At 38.5% G+C, this 21,862-nt stretch overlaps 1 protein-coding gene across 2 annotated transcripts in view; it reads right to left on the bottom strand.

Moving 5' to 3' along the window:
- The window catches only part of PDE3A (phosphodiesterase 3A), a 220,936-nt gene that overhangs the window by 91,789 nt on the left and 107,285 nt on the right, over nucleotides 1-21,862 (bottom strand). For both annotated transcript variants that reach the window (XM_032193279.1, XM_032193286.1), the window contains exon 2: nucleotides 10,529-10,579. In XM_032193279.1, coding sequence (XP_032049170.1) covers nucleotides 10,529-10,576 — 48 coding nt within the window. In that variant the 5' untranslated portion in view covers nucleotides 10,577-10,579. The remainder of the gene's footprint in view (nucleotides 1-10,528; nucleotides 10,580-21,862) is intronic.

The following is a 21,862-nucleotide window of genomic DNA, read 5'->3' as shown; positions in this document are numbered from 1 at the left end:
TTCTCTTCCTCAATTGTGCATGTTTCTTCTTCTTCTGACACCGAAACTTCCCAAAGGGACCATGTGCGCTTGTGGTGGTAGTGCCATGGTAAGTGTCCTTCAAGGACTTGGTGTAGTCTTCCTGGGAGAGGTTTTGTGGAAAAGGAATAACCAGGCACAACCCGCCAGTAATGGGCACTTGAAAGGATGGCTCTGTTGTTTATGTTTTCTCAATCCTTAGGCAATCTGTCAGCCAAGGAGACCTAGACAGGCCCACACCAACTGCTCTATGGCCTCCTTGCCCATACCAATTAACCCTTTGTCTGTAAAGAGCTTAATGATTTCTGCACAGAAAGGATGCGGGTACCAAGAATCTCCATTGCACTGAAGATTTTCAGTGTGGTCCCAAAAGATGACAGAATGGTGCCCTTTTCAACAAGGGAATGGAAGGTGATTGCCCTGTCATCTGGTACTGTGCCTGCTTGTAAATCTCAGCCATGGCTGTCCCCTGTGCAATCATCCATGTTGATGCATTCCTTAATGCTGCCAAGAGGCAAGAACTGCTGCCTTGCAGGGGCACACGCTTCCTCAGCATGAACTTCCCAGTGAAATTGGCTTTGGACAAAGACAATAAGCAGTGCCACATTGGTGTCAACCTTCTGTATGCAGCTGGACAGCAGGCAAAAAAGAGTCCAAATCTAATGGACATCTCAGAGACAAATAAAACACAGGAGCTCTGATCTCACGAAGATATCTGATATGATGTATACATCCTCAGGGATGCATAGAGGTTAGGATCGTTCAGGGCAGAAAGGCAAGGTACAACTAGCAAAAAAGTCTATATCTAAGTGAGCAATAAATCCTGGAAAAAAATAGAAACATAGTTCCAAATGGTGACAAGACAAAATCCTTCAATTTCTTCAAAACAGCTTTAGTCCAACAGAATGAATTCATACAGAACAGAATGAAAATCTGGGGGCAGCATGATGTAACGTTACATCAGACTTTCTCAAAAAAATCCTGAATTTATAATTTCACAAAGTTATGACTTAAGTCATACTGGGATCAATTTTTCTTTGTTGTTTAACACCCTGCATGGATTACAGGTTATGGAAGTTTTTCCTATCTAATGGAACAGTGGTAAGGATCAGGATTTTGACATTACAAGCTGTAGTAGGCATAGCTGTGTAGTAAACCACTGGCAGGTGAGAGAGGCAACACTTCCTGGGTTTTACACAAATCTGTCAAAATATAATCTAGTAATTTAACAGTACAGAAAACATTACCATTGCTTGTACTCTTACAAGCATGCATTTCTAGCTAAAGAAATATTACATATATCTTTGCTTAGCTGCGCTGTACATCCCTTTGAACTCTTTATAGCTATATAAATCTGCATATCAATTAATGGGCTTCTATATTGTATAAATCCAGTTCTTGTTTTTAAACTCAAAAGTAATCAATGACAGACAATGTTATTAAGTTTTACGCCATAGGCAAATGTGTGAAGACTTCTTCTCTTAGGTATCAAATCCAATTTATACTCAAAGACTATGGCTCATGTAATCTACAGGGAATTTTAGGCAGGAGGAAATACTCAACAACCTTACAGCAAATATTTACCACTTCACCACTTTTGGCGCATTTGGTTACCACAGCATTTTAAATGTGTATCTGTTCAGTGAAATCATTCTCAGTTGTAGTTACCAGGGATAAAAAATTATCATCAGTCCAAAAAACAAGATCCTCAGGCACACACACCAAATAAAAACAACAGTTGGAGAATCTCCCCCAAAACTGTACTGAAACTTCAAACTTAGCAGCTTTAGAAAATATTTTCCAATGCAGATGATGTTCGGTTAATTCTAACTGAAGGATGAGCAAGAAAGAAAAACATTCCTAAAGTCTTTTCTCAGATCTATAAAGGTAGTTCCTCCTGAAATTATTGAGAGCTACACAGCATTCAAGATCAAGCACTATGAGATACCACAGTTTCTTGAAGATGCTAATATATTATTCATCATCATACTGCTTACATTTACCCATGCAAAACGCCCGCAGGATCAGGCTCTCCCACACATAAAAATGTTTAACTAGGTAAGACATTTCTCACCAACTGAAATGATAAAGCTCTAACTCAGGGTTCAAAACCAAACCCACTTCCCTCACTGTTTCATACATGCACACACTAAAAAACAACAACAGAAAGGTTTGGTGTATTACACACTAGAAACCATAGACTTCTGTAGTGTGGTCTCTGTGAGCTTACATGATGATTCTCAGATCAAAAATAAAATTATGTAACACCCCCTGACCTCAAACAGTATTGTCTATATTCATCATAATTACTCATGGGTTTTCTCTCCACTTATTTGGAGCCTGCTCATCCATGCCTTTACTAAATGGTTCTGGGTCAATCTGACTTGATGGAAAGCATATAAAATGAGGAATAAAAAGCAATGGATAACTTTTAAAAGATAAGAAGTATGTTTAAATAGAGTACCAGGCTTCACAGTGAAGTTATGGCTTTCGTGTCCTTAAAAGTCAGATCTGCCTTACTATTTTAAACTAGAAACAATCTCAAGTCAAAAATCCCACATTACAAATTAGATTTTATTGCTTTCCTTGTTGTTGTTGTTTGTTTGTTTGTTTTTTGTTTGTTTTAATAGCAGTAAACCAATTTGAAGTTTTTTTTTTTTTTTTCCATTCACTAACATAAACATCTTCTCTGAATAGAGAAATAACCTACATTGTTAGTAGCTGCTTACCTATAAAAATGTAACATAATTTCCTCACAGTTAGCCTGGAACATAATAAGCTAGTGTATCCCTTTAAGTGCTGAATAATGAATTTTCACCAGAATCACAGAATCACAGAATTTCTAGGTTGGAAGAGACCTCAAGATCATCGAGTCCAACCTCTGACCTAACACAAACAGTCCCCACTAAACCATTTCCCTAAGCTCTACATTTAAACGTCTTTTGAAGACTTCCAGGGATGGTGACTCCACCACTTCCCTGGGCAGCCTGTTCCGATGCCTCACAACCCTTTCAGTGAAGAAGTTCTTCCTAACATCTAACCTAAAACTCCCCTGGCTCAACTTAAGCCCATTCCCCCTTGTCCTGTCACCAGGCACGTGGGAGAACAGGCCAACCCCCACCTCGCTACAGCCTCCAGTGCTCTTATTTTTGTATGATAACTATTTGAGCAGGATCAGCCTGAAATGCTGAAGAAGTTGTCTTTTCCTTTGTGGCTGTGATCTTGCACAGTAACTGCTTCTCCTGTTGAGGCTTGACTGAGCAAGGGGAAAGCTCCTGCTTGCTGCACAGAAAAAGCACAAGCAGCTCCACTGTACCTGTGCTGCCCAGCATAACTACAGCACAGGAGACACAAATCTCCTTGGGACTGAAATCAAACACTGTCTTCCTCCCCTAATTTACCTTCAAAAAATCCCTACAGATTCACACTCCTCTCAAGTCAACTCCTTCTGCATGCATCTCTTACTGAGTCTTGCTTCTCCCCCAGTGGTAGATGGGCCAGGGAAATTTCATTTTCTCTTTCTAAAAACTTTCAGAGGCTGATGATGGAAAGGATACACAGTTCAGGGATGTCAAGCACACCTCACACCTAGGTAAGGAATATCTATTTTTTCTAGGTATATCATACTGTAATAGTATGATATACCTAGATATAATGCAATGCAACATTAGGGTTCAAGTGAAAAAAGAAACACCAGAAAAATGAAATGGTTAACAATCAACATGCAAAAACAGGCATCCCTTGCTAGTCAAGTATTTGTTCATAATAAGTGAAAGGTCGGCATTTATGTCAGAGAAAGAATGAAGCCAAGAGGCTAAAATATAGCTTTCCTTAGAAGGGGCACTAGTCTCCCTATGTTTTCCTTAATAGAAACAGCATGACAAATGACACATCATGAAACAGCATTTATTTACTTCTATTTTACCAGGACATTTATGAATGCCTGATTGAGCTGGATCAATTTGTGCTTACCAACGATGCCTTTTTTTTTTTTTTTTTTTTTAATTTTCAGTTACCAGAACATCCCTTGAAATTTAGTGTTTTAGATAGTTTGAATGATAGCTGTGGAGTATAAAAATAACATAGGTAGCTGTTTGGGAAAAGAAAAATCTGAAAAAGGGCTTTTTACATTTCACATTCAAAGGTGTAGCAAATTGATATGGTTGCAGATTTAAGTTAGATAAAGTCATATGAGAAGGTTTTATTTAAAGGAAAAAAAAAATAAACAAACCAAAACCTGACAACATTAAACAAATGGAAAAATTTTATCAGAGAATGTGACGAATTATTATTCACCTGAAGACTTTAAATTAAGCCTGGATATATTTCTAAAAGGCATATTCTTATTTACACAATAAATATAGGCCTGCGATGACAGCATGTGACAGCATGATATTTTTTCACTATTACTAAGTCTGAGATCTCTAGATGTTCACAGAAGTCCAATTTGGCTTTAAAACCTACAGCTCTACAAAAAAAAAGGCATGTAACACACCCTTCCCTCCCCTCTCTCAACAAAAAAAGTGCAGGATGATCCTTCTGAAAAAAAATAATAATAGTATTTCTTTCTTCTATCTTTCTTTCTGTTGAAGAAATTTCTCCCAGATTTTTACTTTCCTATTGGTAAAGGCATCCCAAGATGCACGGAATAGTCAACCACTCTATAAACAGAAAAATTGAGTTGGATCATGTAATAAGCTACTTCCTCCATTTTCCTATCACTATTACTTTTAGAATTAATTCTTTTAGCATCTTTACATCCCAAGTAAGATGTAAAAAAGATTTCACATAACCCTACAGTGCCTGGCACAAGAGTAGGAAATGTACTAATTGTACTTCCATTTATGACATTTTAATCCTACCTATAATGATGATGCTTGTTCCAAAGACAATTCCACAATTTTTATATTACTTGTGGTCCATATCATTTACATAAGTCCACTGTTCACAAGTCCTTTTTAACATACTCAAAATGACGCATCAACCAAGATGATGTTGGAAAAGCTGAGGTTCTGCCAGTGCATTACAGCTATTTGTAACCAGTGATATCATACATACACAGATACATGTATGAGATACGACATGCAACAAAGACATGCACCAAGGAACTACCAGCAGTAATTACACATTTCCTTAGCCGATCTTTTTAAAATACTTGCAACATCCATCTTCCTTTTAATTTAATCTTCAACAAACATCTCATTTGGGGGAGAGGAAAATCCTATTGGTTACTTAAATCTGCATTAGTGGACTGCAATGGCAACTCCACATTTGCAAGTACATGCTCTTGCAAAGGCAGCTTTGCATACATTTTTGTACTATTCATCATGGAAACAAAAAGCAAAGATCAGATGGATCTCACTGTATTTGGAGAACCCCAACCATCACAGGTAAGTCACTGCAGGTCTGTTTGCAGTGGTATTGCAAGGGAACACAGTGACACAACAGATTCACCAGAACACAGTACCTGGTCAGTAGTGGGAATCGACTCCCATCTACGCTTCAGCAAGTACAGAGATTTCCGGCTCATGATTTTGAATCTGCTTTAGAGGTTTTTCACACTCAAGAAAAAGGCTTCTCCCAAACGAGTGTTAAGAACCTTATTTCTGATTCCTCTGCTTCATGGCTATAGACGGCAGAGCTCTCCGATGTATGGAAGTTTTGCAAGCTGCAAGGTTCAGACCGGTTTCGCCAAAGCTTCCTCTGTTTCTTTAAAGTGTCTGTCTCCTTATAGTACCACGACAAAGAGAATCGGGTGAGATAGTGAAAAGCCTAGCTTTCACTGACGAATTACCTCGTAGAAGCATGAAGTAGGTAGACAACACCAGACGCACTCAATCTGAAAATAGCTGTTGCTTAGGAACTGGAGTGGTAAAACGCAGCACCTCAGATACATAATTGAGAGCTTTTATATTTAAAGAGAATTAAAAACACTGAACCTCTCTGTTTCTCTCCCGATCATCATCCTTTTATATTGCTGGAAGAATGATCACTCGATTCCACTGAATCCTGGGGCTACGCCTACATCTTCAGCAAGCCAAACAAGGCTTGATGACAGAGCAACAAACAACTCCCATGAATTCAAGGTCCCTCATAAAAATGTCTGCACAAAGTGTATTGTGGATCACACCTAAAATGTCTTAGAAATATTAAGTGTTACATTTTAGTAGAATAATTAAAATATAGTTTACCTATTTTGTCTGGAGGGATAACGTGCCAAGAATTAATTCTAGCACTCATATTTTCTTGTAACACATACTAATATTAGAAATAAGTATGGTATTTTCCCCTCACACAAGTTAGATGATACAGTTTTACACACTGCATGTGTATGTTTGAGAGAGCTTTATTTAGATGGGTTAAACATTCCCAAACAGTTAGATTTTTTTTTTTAATTTGGAATTCTACTTTGGAAGTTTCTTTCCTAGATCTTAATTGGTATTGATTTTAAAAATTAAGCTTGGAACATAATAAAATTCACTTTGCACTTCCTTCATGCTATCAAATCCAGAGAATAAGTTCTGCACATGAAGCATTTACAGCAGGAATTCTTATCTTCAGAAATCACAAAATGAAGGAAAAAATGAAGAGGTAGGTACCCAGGAATTCATCTACTTGTTATAAGTCAGTATGTAATTCACTCTAGTTACAGCAGCTTTAAAAGCAAAAATTATTCTAACAGAAAAGGAAACCTACAATGTACATAGATATATACACTTATGTGTATAATCTACAATGGACTGAGTGAGGTTCTTGTGTGGAAGTTAGGAGCAAGTTAAACACTATAAAGACAGCCTTTTACTTGTCCTATTTACATCCTATTGAATTGCAGATGCTTCACAGTAGACAAACTCCTGTAAAAAGAAATTTCCATAAGCCTAAGAATATTTCATTTGACATCCAGTGCTACCTGTAACTACTTCACTTTGCTTTTAACTCCCGCAAGCAGAAAAGCAACATATCTTCTAAGTGGTTCATTAAGAAATATGATGTGCACTGTAGTAGTTTCCTTTTATGTTTCAAGCACAATGAATAGAAAATCTACTAGTTCTAAAAATAAATAAATAAATAAATTCCAATCTTGATGGAATTTAGTTTTATTTTATGGTAAACCAGTGGTTCCATTTCCTTTTCTTTCAAGTGACATTGCTTACACACACACACAGGTGGCTTCATAAGATCCATCTTCCCACTTTCTTCACTTCATACATGTAAGATTTAAAGGATCATGGAAGACTAATAAACTGGCTCGCAAGTACACAAGCCAAAAACCCTCTCCTTCCCTCTTGCTACTTGGCCATCCACTGGCCAAAAGACCTCTGCTTCCAAGTCTCATTTCCTTGCTGAAGTAAAGCCGCGCAGATCTACGGAAACATCACAAGCAATCATGTGGTGCAGGAAACTGCTAGTCCATCTTTAAAGAATTGATGTCTGAGTGTATCCACCATATTACTCATTGTAATTTTGAAACAAGACCTTATTTAACAAAGGGTAAATTTATTTTTTTTTAAAGGATACAAATTGGAAACAATGCAACTGAATCACAGAAGTATTAAAAACAAACAAATTTTATATTGTATGTGAAAATCCAATCTTCCTTATTTTTTTCCTAAATTTTCAAGGAATTAAGTTTAACACTGTCCCTATCAGTTTTCAAAAACATGTAAAGAATCTGAGGCTACAGTGCAACAAACTAGATTTCTTTCTTCTCCCTAATGAAACTTTTCTTCATTATTTCCTGTGACAGGGCACTAGGATATAAATATACACAGCTTGGGTCATTTTATTTCCCACCTTATTCAAGTTTCCTTAACATTTCTGTGGTACAAATTGGTATTTACAATGTTTCTGCCAAGATTTATGATGTTTAGCTTTCTAGAAGCATTGCAGAGCACCTATACACACAAAAAAAAAAAAACAAAAACAAAAACAAAAAAAAACAACAAACAACAACAACAGATTGCTTAAAGAAAGAACTTGATCTAAACTTTGTATTTTTTTAAAGATAGATTCTATTCTCTATCAAAGAGACCACATGTATGCAGTTTATCTCCTGTTTTGAAGGTACACAATCTGAGGAGTTGAAATATTTTTTTGTGCATTTTGTTAAAAAAAAATAAAATAAAACCAAAGACATTCAGCATAAGGAAAAAACAATCAACTGGAAACTTCTACATGAAATCTGATACAGAGATTTCTAGAAAACATTTTTAAAACTATGACTGTATTCTCCAGGGAAGTTCAAACTACTGCAGTTGACCTGCAGGGAATGCCAAAGAACTTGTTCTATCCCATTAGCCCTGAACTTTTTCTATTTTATTTTATTTTTTTTAATACAAAATGGTAGAGGAGTATCTAGGATATCACACAGGGAAGGAACAAAACCATACTCAGTCAGACTGAGCAAATCTTAAAAGTTTGTATAGAGCTATCTATCTTCTAACAAGTATCTCCTCCCCTGCCTCCACTGAAATCCAGAGGACTCCACCTGTATTTGTTTAGTAACCAGTTATTTCATTTTGACCAACTACAGCTTTCTCTCACAGTGCCCAACAAATGGTTTTATATGCAGATGGCATTTACAGCATTTGCATATGCAGAGTGAATGTCTATGTGACTATTTCCCTCCTTGTTCTTAGAAGTGGGTGAAAGAAAGAATCCAGGCCAGTAGTTCTCTGGAACCCTTCTTGGAAGAAATCAGCCTCATCAGAACAAATAACAAATTCTTCAGCAACTGTTTCATCCTGTGAGCTCAGTTTTTTTTTTTTGTTTGTATTTTGTTTTTTGTTTTTGTTTTTGTTTTTCAGAAAACACAAAAGGGATCCATTAAACAGTACAACTTTCCTGCAGAAAGATATCTTTTTGATGGTCAAATTCATCTATTTTTATCTTTTAATTTAAAATCTATTTAAATCAGATTGATACCACTTACCTAAATCCCTTTCTCTACTGTTTATATTAGATAGCTTTAAACCTTCAAAAATGTCTACCCAACCAACCAACAAATAAAAACAAAACAAAACAAAAAAACAACCAACCAACCAAAAAAGAACAAGAACATCAAAGCATTTTTCAATCATGAAGGCACTGATGTAGAACGTACAAAAACATACCCATATTTTCATATACATTAAAAAAAAAAATAAAAAAAAAATCAGATGAAGACTTGTAATAATGTTAGAAAAGTTTAAGCCATCATAGGGCTCCTTCAAGTGATCACTTCTACTCAACAGTAGTCTAGGAGTCTAATTTACCTTCCAATCTTTGGACTAGAAGGACACAATATAATGAACTAGTATATTAGATGAGGCCAGAGAGATTAAGTATTGAACAGTTCTCCACTTACTAGATAGGATTTCTGAAATTCCTAAATTTCCATTGAAAACTAGCTTCTTTCTGTTTTTTATATTTTTGAAATGGCAGATATTGACACCTGGAAAATCAGAACTGCAACACATCTTAAACTGTTTAATGGAATAATAAACATCCTGCAAATTTCAAGATGGATTTGAAAAAAAAAATGCAAGGCAGAAACTTGGAAAACAGAAAAAAATGTAGAATTCAACAATAATAAGGCTAAAAAAGCAAAAGGACAACTTAACAAATGAGTTCTGCATTGGAAATAGTAAATCTTGTCCATTAAGGAAACAAGCAACAGCTTTGTTATTGACATACAGTATTTTCTCATTAAAAAAAGCAGTTCCTCCAGTGATTTTTGCAAGGGGGAGTATGAAGGATACTTCAAGAACTAACCTACTGAAATTAAGGTCGCAAATAGCAGGTAGCTTCACAGTAACAGAGCCTGTTTATTTAGACTTAGATGTTCACATTTGTATAAAAATCTTTCAGCTGAAGGAAAAGAAAATCTGAAATACAGAAAGGCTAATAGTGTATTTATATCATTTCAGCACCAGATGGGAGAGACTGCTTTTTCTAAACAGGAAAATTCCTGAGCATCACATTAGTAGCAATGACTCCTCTGCAGTAATTCTTATTCTACAGAAAACTTAAAAATGTATAATGCCATTAACCCTACTAGCGTAACTTCCCTTCAGAGATGAGTCAACAGCAAACCATGAGCTACAGAATATTCCCCCACATGCTTGTACAGTTTCAACACCACTAATCCCTCTATTATTGAACAAGATAGGAGGGCCATCTGAGTTTTACCAGTTTGTTGGGCTAAAAAAAACCACACACATGTTATTTGAGATTGCTTTTCTTGATATACTGGAGATACATGGAGAAAGCAGAGTAAGTGATTTTTCAATACATCTAATCTGTCTTTCTGCTACAGAAAGAAACTTCTTTCTGTTGCAATATTCTGCTCTGCTGAGATCACCTGTTTGGATTATAGCTCAAAAATTATAATAATGAAAGCTGTCATGGTTTTATGATTTCTTTCTATGGTTCAATCCTACGAATATTAATAAGATGAACAATTTTGCCAAACATAGACAGAAAACCTGCTTAAATACCAAAAAGAAACACAAAATATTGAGCTACTGACCTGTGATCCTCTGGGTCCTCGTTTGTGATCCCATTCAGAATGTCCCATGAGCTTTAAAAAGAAAAGAAAACACAGGTAAGTGATAAATCACACTGACTGGCTTTAAATGAAACATTCATGCTCTAAATCAATTACAATTTGTCCTTGGAAAAACAAACAAACAGGTTTTCTTTCACGATTTACTTCACACAGCTTTTAGCTTCATAATGAGTGTTACTATAACTTTGTCAGACTATAACTGCAGTCAGAGCCAAATCACACCTAGCATCATCTTGAGCACAACACTGCTCATGCCAATAACATTCCCACTATTGAATTAATTAGACAAGTGTTTATGATTGAACTGGCAGAAGGAGAGATGACATATCAACAATGAGATCACCAAAACCAGTGGACATTTGATGAAGCAGCAATGCATTTTTTATACCCAGCATGAAAGTCACTGAGAGCTTTAATTTTGTCACACCACTGAATTTTTCTAGAACTTCTCAAGGTAATAAAAGAGTAGAGGTACATTCCCTACAGGAAAACATGTCAGGGTCATTGCATAAAAGAAGAAAGCAAGAGACAGTTTAGAGATGGTGGGTTGATTCTTGTGGAAATTAAGATTTGTGATGGCATGCAGCTCCTCAAATTAAAGAGAGGTATTAATTATATTCAATTTCAGCTCTCAAATCCTCTGCCCAACCCCACAACAGGCTGTGTTGTGAGAAGTTCTCAGGCATTGGATTGCATAGCACTCAACTCACATGAGTCTGGCACGTACGCAGCTGGCTGAGAGCCAATCAGGCTCAAGGACACGATGCCCTTGAGCGATGGGGAAAGTCCCTAAGGCGGGACGGTGGCTAAAAGAAGGAGGAACTACCTGAAAAGAGCGGGAAATGTTAGCCAATCCTGAGCTTAGTTTTTGCAATATGTATGAGTTGATTATGTTCGAACTAGATAAAAGGCGACTGAGCTATCCATTAAAGTTGAAGTTCATTGTTCACTCATATTGAGCGTCTGTGTCTTCCTTCCGTCGACAACACATAGCTGGACCAATCTATAGAAAAAAGAATTTGTCTTTCTCTATCTTTTTCTACTGTACTTCATAATTGTATACTAAGACAGGTGCTCACTCTCTTACTCTAAGCAACATACAATTTGCATACAACAGCTCTTTTCATATGTGCCAAGGCAGAGCAAAAGAAGAGGAGAGAGAGAATACCCAGTAGGCTTCATGACTGTTTTATGTATCCACAGGTTATATGCAAACATGAACAGCTGACAATGAAGATATTATCAGACCTGCTGAAAAAGCATGGAAGCACCAGCAAGTGCCCAGGAAGAGCTGCCACACAGCCTGAGCCACACAGTGCCCAAGTCCTGCCTCTTAGCACTCTGTTGACGTGCATGACAGCTTATGAGCTGACTGTTTTACAGCTACTTGGGGATCTCAGTAATGTTTTCCTTACTCATACAAGTATAGCTTAATACAAATACAAAATTAGGATGATAAAAACAGGAGGGTTAATGTGACACGCAGTGACTTACAGTCATAAGCATTTTCTTGTGTGTCCTTCCCCCCAGCACACCTTCCTAAAAGAAGCATCTTCTCCCAGATTAGAGTTATGAAAGGAGATTTACAGCCTATGCTTATTGTGAAACATCCTTTCAAGACACTCATCCCAGGACTAAAGAGACTGAAACTACTTTGAAAAAAAAGGGGGAGGGGGGAGGCACAGACATCTCATATGAAATCTGTATTTTCTCCCTCCATCAACCGTTCCTTTTCTTTTTTTCTGTAAATTGTTACTTATGATTACTCACCCCCACAACTGGAGACAAACCACACATGCAGGTAAGCATCAAAGATCAGAAATGTCACACTTTTTTTTTAAAAACAAACAAACAAACAAACAAACTGATACAGCCTTATGAGTGACATTCTCATTTACTGCCAATTACTTTCCTTTCCCAATCCTGTTGACGGAAATACTGGCTGTGCCAGGTTTCCCTGTTTGTTTCTCCATATTGTTATGTTTGCTCATTACTGTATTAAACACAACTTTGATGTTTATGAAAGCTGGCCTCTCAGTAAATAACCATTGCGCAAAAGCTACAAAGAGATGCATCTAGCAAAAGCTGTATGCCTCACAGAACCTTTGCCAAAATCTTCGTACTTATTCTTCCTCCCTGTCTCCTGCACCTCTGTAACAAGAAAACCTCTTCTGTGTTAACTACTCAGCCCCTACACCTTGAGGAGAAGTGGTGCCCTACAGACCTCTGGCACATACCACACCCTCGAAACCTGAGGTAGCATGAGACCCCACTGCACTGGTTTTCATGCTCCCAGCTCTGCTGAGTCCACAGTTCACTGAAGAGCAAAGAACTGCTGTCAACAAAACTAAGCAATGCAGTTAAGAGTCAAGCTTGGAGTAACCATTCCCATTAGAGGAAGTGGACCAAATGTAAGGCAGCTTCCCATCCAGCCAGTCCCAGGAAACCGGGCTGATGTATCAGGGGATGTTACTTGTGCTCACCACCAATTCTCAAGCCCAAACCCAGTCCTCTGAAACATACCATCTCCTCTAGGCATGGTTCACCCACCCTGGTCCTCAGTTACTGCCCAGTGCTTTGCATCATCCCAGGAGTGCCATCCCACATTTCCCTGGCCCCATGGGCAGCCCCTGCTCTGCCCCGCTGCTCCTCATCCTATGCTTCTTATAGGGGCCTTTTGTCAGAGGTCAGATATGGCAGCAGCAGCTAATGTTACAGGAAAAAACGAGTCCAAAAGCCATAATAATTAGCCCTTTAGTCCTTTCTCCACCTTTCAGCATTTAACTATCAAATCCAATTACTGAAAAGAGGCCAAAGTCATCAATGAAGCAACCAGTTGTAAACTCATCAGGACCAATGGAGTGAGCCCTTGCTTATTCTGGCAATGAATCTGGCACCACTTTATTAGAAAACTGCTAACTCTTCATAGCAAATGACACAAGCCACATTTCATTTAATTTCCTTACAAATGTGCCTTTGTGGAATCAGACGTGCTTGTATATTTGTTGATGGATGCATTGCCCCTAGTGTAAAAGAATTTCAACATCATTGTTCTGTCTTTGCATGTCATGTACTGTGCCAGTATGCTCTACTGAATTAATCCTGTGGTTTTTACCTGCTAAAGTAGTGAACTAAAGGAAGTAGAAGAGGAGTTATATGGCACTATGAGACTTTGTCAATTCTAGGCAGTTTTCAAGCATAGTCGTAAAATACACGACCCTACAAAGCCAACTTTGTCATACTGTTTTATATAATCTACTAAAACTTATTTGGCTTTAAAATATATTTCTTCCTCACAGTCTAGAAAACACTTTTCATCTCATGCTAGAATGTTCTTGGCATTTCTACAATGGTCCATAGTTACCAAGGAGTGAAGGAGGAAAAAAATAAAGAGTATATCACACTTACAGAAGAGCCTCAAGTTTTAAAACAGAAAATAAACACACAGAGCTGTTGTAACAAAATTTCTGCCAGGCCATCCTACATTGGGACGATTGTGTAGGTATAACACCCTTTACCTCCACAACCCACACTATCCTAGATTACTTCTGAAAAAATTTATTTGAATAGAGCACAACATCCAGAAAAGAAGGAAAGCAAGTATATCTGACCTATAAGGCTACTCAGAAATCATGATTTCTACAAGCTTTATAGAAATCAAAAGATGAAGAAAATGGCATTACAAATAATAACAGTAATAGTAAGAATAAGTCAGAATCAAAGAGAATGCACATAATCCACTTCAGTCAGAGTCAATCTTTTGAAACCAGAATAAGAGAAAGAAATATTATTTATTTGGTGTGTGCATGAAAACAGGGAGACAGACAAAATGCATTTGGAAGTAGAAGGATTTATGTTGATCACTAACAGAAGGGTTTGTTCCAGACCCCTCCACTTCCTCCAAAAACTACTAGAAATTTGTTTGGTCCAGAGCAATGGTAAATGATCTCATATCACCCAATTACTTTTCTTTATTATTCTTACTGCCAGGCCACTGGAGCTAAGCATATCAGCATCAGAAAAGGAGGGATAAAAACAAAATCAAACTTCCACATGCTTGCATGTGTGCAGGCTGTCTCACTCAGAAGGCAAGCATCTACTTTGAATTTCATCTAAAACAGTCCTGGAAACCCAGCTCTGACAGTTTTAACACTTAAAGAAGAAGGCAGCTCTCAACAGCAAGAAAAACTCTCGCACAGTTAAGAATGCATAAAAACAGGGGCTCCACGGAAGCCAACTAGTTCACTCTACCCTACAAACTGACTAATGGCTCTCTAGAAAAACAGCCATTTCCCTCCCCAGCTGAGTATGAAGTTTGGGAATGGAAGGAGGCCAGGAACAGGGAAGACCCTAACACCAAAATCATAGTTAAAGAGAGAAAAAGAGAAGTGAAACAGAGCTAGCTCACTCGCAATATGTACGGTGGTATCCTCTACGCTACTGCACAGGCTTTTTCTATAAACACTATAAAGTCAGCCTCATGGCTGTAAAAACAAATTTTATATATAAACCACATGTACACTAATGAAATGGTACCTGCAGAAGGATATGGAACAGTATGAGAATCTGTCTGAAGTACCCATGCTAGAGCAGAACAAAGACAATTAAAAGACATTTAAAAAATTAGACATCTAAGACGTTTAAAAATTAGCATCTTCAGCTCAGCTCTCACTCTAAGTGCACTTCTTCTTCTGTTTGGTGATTTAGTGAAAGCCCCAGCATATGATTATATAAAATTCTCAACTTTCATTAAAATTCATAAGCCATATTTCTAAGCCTTCTCAGTATTAGAGAACTGCAGAGAAATGTGAGCCACACATACTGCAGAAGATTTAAATACATAAAAATACAGAAAGTAAGGAATGACAAATCAAATCTTTATAAACTGGAGTTTTCTAGGTCTTGTTTTTCTCTTAAATCATCTTTTTTGGCCTAGGTTTTGATTTTGGCACTCTTGTACTACCAATACTGCTAACTATGTCATGGATAAAAAAAAAAAAAAAAAAAAAAGCAGGGGGAAAGAGACTTCAGTAACAGCCTTTGGAAAACCACAGGGTTTTTGCATTTGAGCAAACACAATACTGAACAGAGTTTTATTAGAGAGAATGGGCAGATCTTTTCATGTTAAGTGCTTCTGAGAACCAATAAAGCAGTAATACTTAATGTTTAATAGAAAACTTTAAACCAATTCAGACTCTATTTTAATTCTATATGGTTTACGGAGTCTACTGCTCTGGAATTTTATTTAGATATACATTTACAAATATACAATCTTTTTATCACTATAAAAATAATTAGATAGTGGTGACTATGAAAGGTGACTACAAAGCAAAGTACAGGAATGACAGATAAATGGGTCCTTTGTCCCATCTATGACTGTAAGCCAAACACTTAGCATCCAATATTCTCTGTTGAACTGGTTGCAATAGGATAACATAAGCTCCCCCAAAAAAATGAGAACCAGGAAAAAAAAAAAAAAAAGTCTTTTTACCACTTCTGAAAGGATTTAGAGCATTTAATAACAGCAAAATCAATCACCAATGATCTTAGAAGTTTTGGCTTAGTGACAGCCAGCAATTTTAAGAGTTGCTTATAATTCGGAAACCAGTGTCCAGTAGAGCTACATGTAGATAGGAGCATCCAATGATTTCACAGGCTGGCACCTGGCTTCAACCTTTGCCAAAGAGCAGATCCTTAATTTAAACACAAGCATAACATCTTCCCTCTTTGGAAGAGATTTTGTTGAATGAGCATGTTGAAGATGTGAAACAGTGTCTCACTGTTGAGTTCTTTGACACTGCCTCCTTACAGCTTGCACTGAATGGTGCACAGTATGATACATATTCTCTGACTGAACGAGTATTTGCTATGCCTCAGGCCGGATCCCATTTCCACTGGTAAAAAGAAACTGTTTGTTACCAGCATGTAGACACAAAATGTTCCAGATACGTTTCTTTTTCAGTAACAAAAAAGCACAAATTATTTCCTTGATTGCATATTAGAAGAAATATTTATTTTTACAAATATGGAAGAGTCAGGTGATACAGAAACTAACGGTATTTTTTGTACATGCTGTTTTGAGTGGGACTCCTGATACTGGATAGGCTGATCCCTGCACCTTCCTGATAATAAATGAAGTGATTTACTGACTTGCCTATCTTAGGAAGCATCGCTTTGGTGTGGACATCATCAGAAGGAGAAGTTAAGCAGGCAATAGCTGCTGAGATCCAGCACTGGTGGGTCCCTATAATGTAATGGGGGAGCAGCCCTGTGGCTGCACCCACCACCTCCTTCATCAAATGGCACAGCTGCAGTTTACACTGCAGCATCCACAGCATCAGAGGCGTCTTCCTTGCTGTGTGGTGAGCATGAGCATACACAGGCACATGTAGGCTAGGACACACTGATAGCCAAATGCTCCAATATTTGGAAAAACAATCCTTTTCCACCACTGCTTGCCAACTCCCAAGGTCAGCTTCAGCACGAGACGTCATAGTTACACTGCTCAGCCAGATATGTGAACTGCGCACTTGTCCAATTGCATCCTCTGGCTGTGCCATTAGTGGGAAGGAAACTCTCCACCCAAATGCTCTCAACGCTTCTCAGTCCTGCAGATCATCAAGGTCAGCCCTGTTTTGGAGGCTTTTTTTTTTTTTTTTTTTAAAAAAAAGAAGCCCCATACAACACAACAAACTAACTAAATGAATAAAGCAACGAGGGAAAAACAGCCTTTCAGCTGCTTCCTAATCAAATAAGTTGTTTCAAAAGTTTGTGGGCTGCTGGATAACAGCTGGAAGCAGAGAGATGATTTTTAAACTGAGGCACAGACAGAGAAATGTTTTGCTTTGAACCTTGGCACTGCTGTGAAATGGAGGCAGGGGTAGTGAGGTGGAAGGATGGGTCACTGCAGTGAGCAGCTTCCCCACAGGAGCAGCCCTGTGTGGGCGTGGGGTGAAACCTCTGAAGCTGGGGTCCCTGTGAAGCTGGCAGCTGTGGAGGCAGCCACCTCCTTGACTCCTGCAGCCCCAGGAAGGCTTGGCTGGCAGGCCAGGCAGCTAACTTCAGCATCACCAGCATCAGGAAAAATACAGGCATCAGGCAGAGACTGTCAGGGCAGAGGATGTGATGCAGAGCCATGAGTAGAAGAGAAGGGAGGAAATATGGCACTGTGCAAGCTATGGCTAAGGGGAGGTGGATGGGTGCTGTGGCAGAGGAGAACAACCCCAAAGGCAAGAGCGTGGTGAAGAAACCATCCCAAGCACTTACCCAGGGACTCTGCTCCAAAGGAATAAAAGGCATGAGATCATATCTGGCGCTGGGCGAGACAGCAAGAGAGACTACATTTTTGAGGACTTTTCTCATGGCAGCATATGACCTTTTAAAATATTTCCAGACAATAAACTGCATCTGACTTCTTCAGGGATGCTGGCCTTCCTGCATGGGGCAGGAGGCAAGGAGATGCATGGCACAGCAAACTGCAACGGGCAGTGGTGGCTTGGCGGGCAGTTGCTGTGCCCATTGCTTTATGCCATAGCCTGAAATGAGCAGGTTTAACTTTCAATAGCGTGAAGTGAAATAAAAAATGTAGGTGGGAAAAAGAAAAGGCAGGGGAATATCCACCTCCACACCCTGTCTCTGGATTTATAGAAATTTTTGTCACAAGTACTTAAACAGATGACAGTAGTAAAACAAATCCCCACAGGTTTCTGTTATTTTCAGTCCCACCATCAAATTTATCAGATCCCTATTAATCTTTCGTACATCAAATAGGATTTTAAACAATGGGTTTTGGAGGCAGAGGTGTAATAAACTACAGAAAAGAACTGGATATTTTTCTGTGGTTATTTTTAAAGAAAAGCAACCATTTTCATTCAACCTCCCCTGGACTCCTCTGCTTCTCTGTCCCCTCTCCCCGCCCCCCCCCCTCAAGGATGGATGCAATACAAAGAACTGGCAGATGTGGAACACATTTCTTCTAGCAAAGGCTTCCTAAGTCAATAGCATTACCTGAATATTTAAACAATTTCCATAATGAACAAATAAAACAATTTAAATGATCATAAGTAGATTTCTTATCCACTTAAACTGATCTGGTGGATGAATAATCGACATGTTGATCTGGTGGACACGTATTCAACAAGCCAAAGCAATCTCCAATTTTTCCATTTACTCACTTTCCCATTCTGGGCACTGTGATGAAAACTAAAACCCTAGGGAAAAAAAAAAAAAAAAAAAAAAAAAAAAAAAAAAAAAAAAGCTGTCCTGGTGAGATAAAAAAATGATTATCTGATATCCTCCTGCCTTAGCCATGGCCATAATTCACTGACAATAACACACAGAAGATTCCTTGGTATGGGGATGGCAGGACAACACAGCAATATCAAGTCTCCTAAGTGTAGCAACAAGCTGGCAAAAGAACAAGAATAGAATGTTAGAATGTTAAAAAGATGAAAATTACTATTTAAACCTTGCTTACTATTCAAAGTAGACACATTAAGTCCCTGGATTTCAAAGCTACACAATCAAGTCTATTCTGGTGTAATTAAGTTCCTCAAAAAAGTCAGAAAGCTTATTTACTTTTTTCCATTGGGAATCATTAACTACGCATTAAGAACCCCAGTCACAATACCAAACCTGGCACAAGCTTGATAAAGCTAGCTAGCTGCTGCAAAGTCAACTTACATTCTGAAAGATTTTTTTTAGGTATCTAATGCTTTTTTTTTTTTTTTTTTTTTAATAGGAGTCAAAATTCTTCTATCAGAAATCCACTGTATAATGTATGCTACAAATACCACTTTCTCTTTAGTACACAGTTTTTCCCCTCATTTGCCATCTTTTCTGAGGTTCCAGTTTAGTATTTGCACTTTTTACTTCTATTTCTTTTTCTATTTCTATTTACTTTTATTTCTTTTTTATTTCTTTTGTTACCCAACACAAGCTGACTTGCTATTCTTTGTTGTTTATCTGTGAACAAGGGGATCTCTGCTTCCAAATAAAGTAATTCCTTGAAGATACGGAAGACTCTTTTTTTTGCATAGCAACTACAAACACACTGGAAGAGCAGGAAGACTTTTAAAGGATTTTCAGTCAACCTCTGAGTATTTTAGGTGAATCACCCAAAATACTAACCCAAAACATGAAAGGTCATATTGAAGGCAGCTGAGTATCAATTAGTTTAATCAATGCACTATGCTAACAGCTGACCAGTCTCTGGCATACCATGTAGAAATAGGAATTTCCCAATGCAATTCCCAGTGGATAAGTGTCTACTTCAAAGAAGAAAAAGAAGAAAAAGAGAAAAACCTTGTTGAACTGACATCCTTATTGGCAGTCTCAGCAGGGGAAGAAAAAAAGAAAAACAAACCACAGAACAAAACAAAACAAAACACAAACAAACAAACAACAACAAAAAACACCTAAGGACTGAGTAGGTATAGAACCTCTGTCAGACATTTACCCTTCAGAACTGGTTCCTCTATGAGGGAACCAAACCCTCATAGAAACTTCCAGGCAATGCTGGAAGTGTAAAGCATGACTTTATTGTGTCTCCACACTGCACATCCTTTGTGCATGCAGGATAGCATTTTGGCATGGCTGTCAACTCAGAACGCCTCACCAGAGCAAAAAGACTCTTACAAGAAGAAAGGTGGTGGACAGGCTAAAACCCGCAAGCTCCTTGGCCTGAGAAACCAAATGAACATCAAGCTGCCATTACACCCACAAAACCAGAAATCCTGTAAGCAGCAGAATTCAGTAGTTTGAACAAACCAGATCTCTTCTGCTACCACATAAACTTATTGAAAAGGAAAAACCAAACCTTGCATTTTTAATTTGGCAACCAAATGTCTGACTGGCACAAAACACAAAGCACAGTGATCACAGGAATCAGCCCTTGATGAGGTTAAAATAGGGTGGGGCAGAAAGCTATAAACTTAATTTCTTATAGTTTCAGCAGAGAGTTGTACTGAAGCATATTAACCTAAATGGCAGGATGCTGAGGAATAGTTAAGATTTATTAATAAAAAATTCCAAGACACCAAGAACGGGGCTTCTCTTGAGCCGGGGCCCAAAGCAGGTAGCCCAGCAGTGCCTTCTCCCGCCTTGACAGCAGTGCTGCATCTGGCTGGGTGAAGCCTCAGCTTCCAGGACTGGCCTGGAAAAGAGACAGCATCACTCTGCCAAAGCTCACTCCACCTTGATGCTCACACCAACTTCCTCCATTAACACCCCATTTTCCTAGCTTTGAGGTTTTACAATGCAGAAGAATAGCACTGACATTTCAACAGCTAGATCCCAGCTAACAAATGTCCTAAAATTCTACCATACAGCCTGGTAGCTTACTAAAAAACCTCAATGTCAAAATTCAAAGTACATTCAGTTTAAACACACCCTTGGGGGGATTTTATACTAACTACTTTCTATTTCAGACTATTCACTTTAAGCTCAACCGGCAATGCTTCATCACTCATCCAGGAAAACTTCCCTCCCTGCCACCCAATCTCAATCAACCTGCCAAACTAATTATCACCCTGCATTTGTCTATTGCTAAGAGGGGGGAAAAAAGCAAATAGATGAATGTAGCAGTGACCCGAGCAAAACTGAATCCTCTGAAACAGAACTAATTAAATCAGCTCAGTGATCTTCTCCCAGTGAGGCATGCTTCACCCACCCCGTCCACATGCAGCCTAGCTCCCGCATCTCCTCCAGCTGTCCTAGGCGGGATGCTTACATGGGACTCAGATGCCTATCCAGCAGTAAACCAAGGATCTTTTCTAGTCATCCATGTAACCACATGGTTTAAGGAGAGAAAGAAAACAAAGAAACAAACAGAAAATTCACCATGATAATTTCATACAGACATTCACACAAAAATTCCTGGTCCCAGAATACATGTTTCAGGCAGACAGCACTAGGATTTGATTACCTGCCGCAAACTTAAGGGATCAGAGGTGCCAAATGTTGGTGCTTCACTGGCTGAGAGAGCTGCCAGAGTGAGGAGGTTCCTCCGTCATGCCCCAGTCAGGCCTCACAGCAGAGCTAGCAGGACTAATGTAGAGAAATGACAGAATACTACCGCTGTGCATCAGACATCAAACCTTGCACCACATACATTGCTAAACTAGCAAGCACACATGCATGTGTAACCGCAACATCGATCACCCTTCTGATGCTCATGGGACCAGCTCAAGGAAGCAGATTTCCCCGTCCAAAAAAATTGAAGTGACAGTTGGGCTGAAATGCATGTAAAAGTACATTTGGGCTGTAAATTTCACCACTGCTGGAAACGGCATCGTT

The sequence above is a fragment of the Aythya fuligula genome, chromosome 1 (genome assembly GCF_009819795.1).
Source record: "Aythya fuligula isolate bAytFul2 chromosome 1, bAytFul2.pri, whole genome shotgun sequence".
NCBI classification, from domain to species: domain Eukaryota; kingdom Metazoa; phylum Chordata; class Aves; order Anseriformes; family Anatidae; genus Aythya; species Aythya fuligula.
The sequence above is the reverse complement of the archived record's forward strand: the minus strand, read 5'-3'. Positions and strand labels throughout refer to the sequence as shown.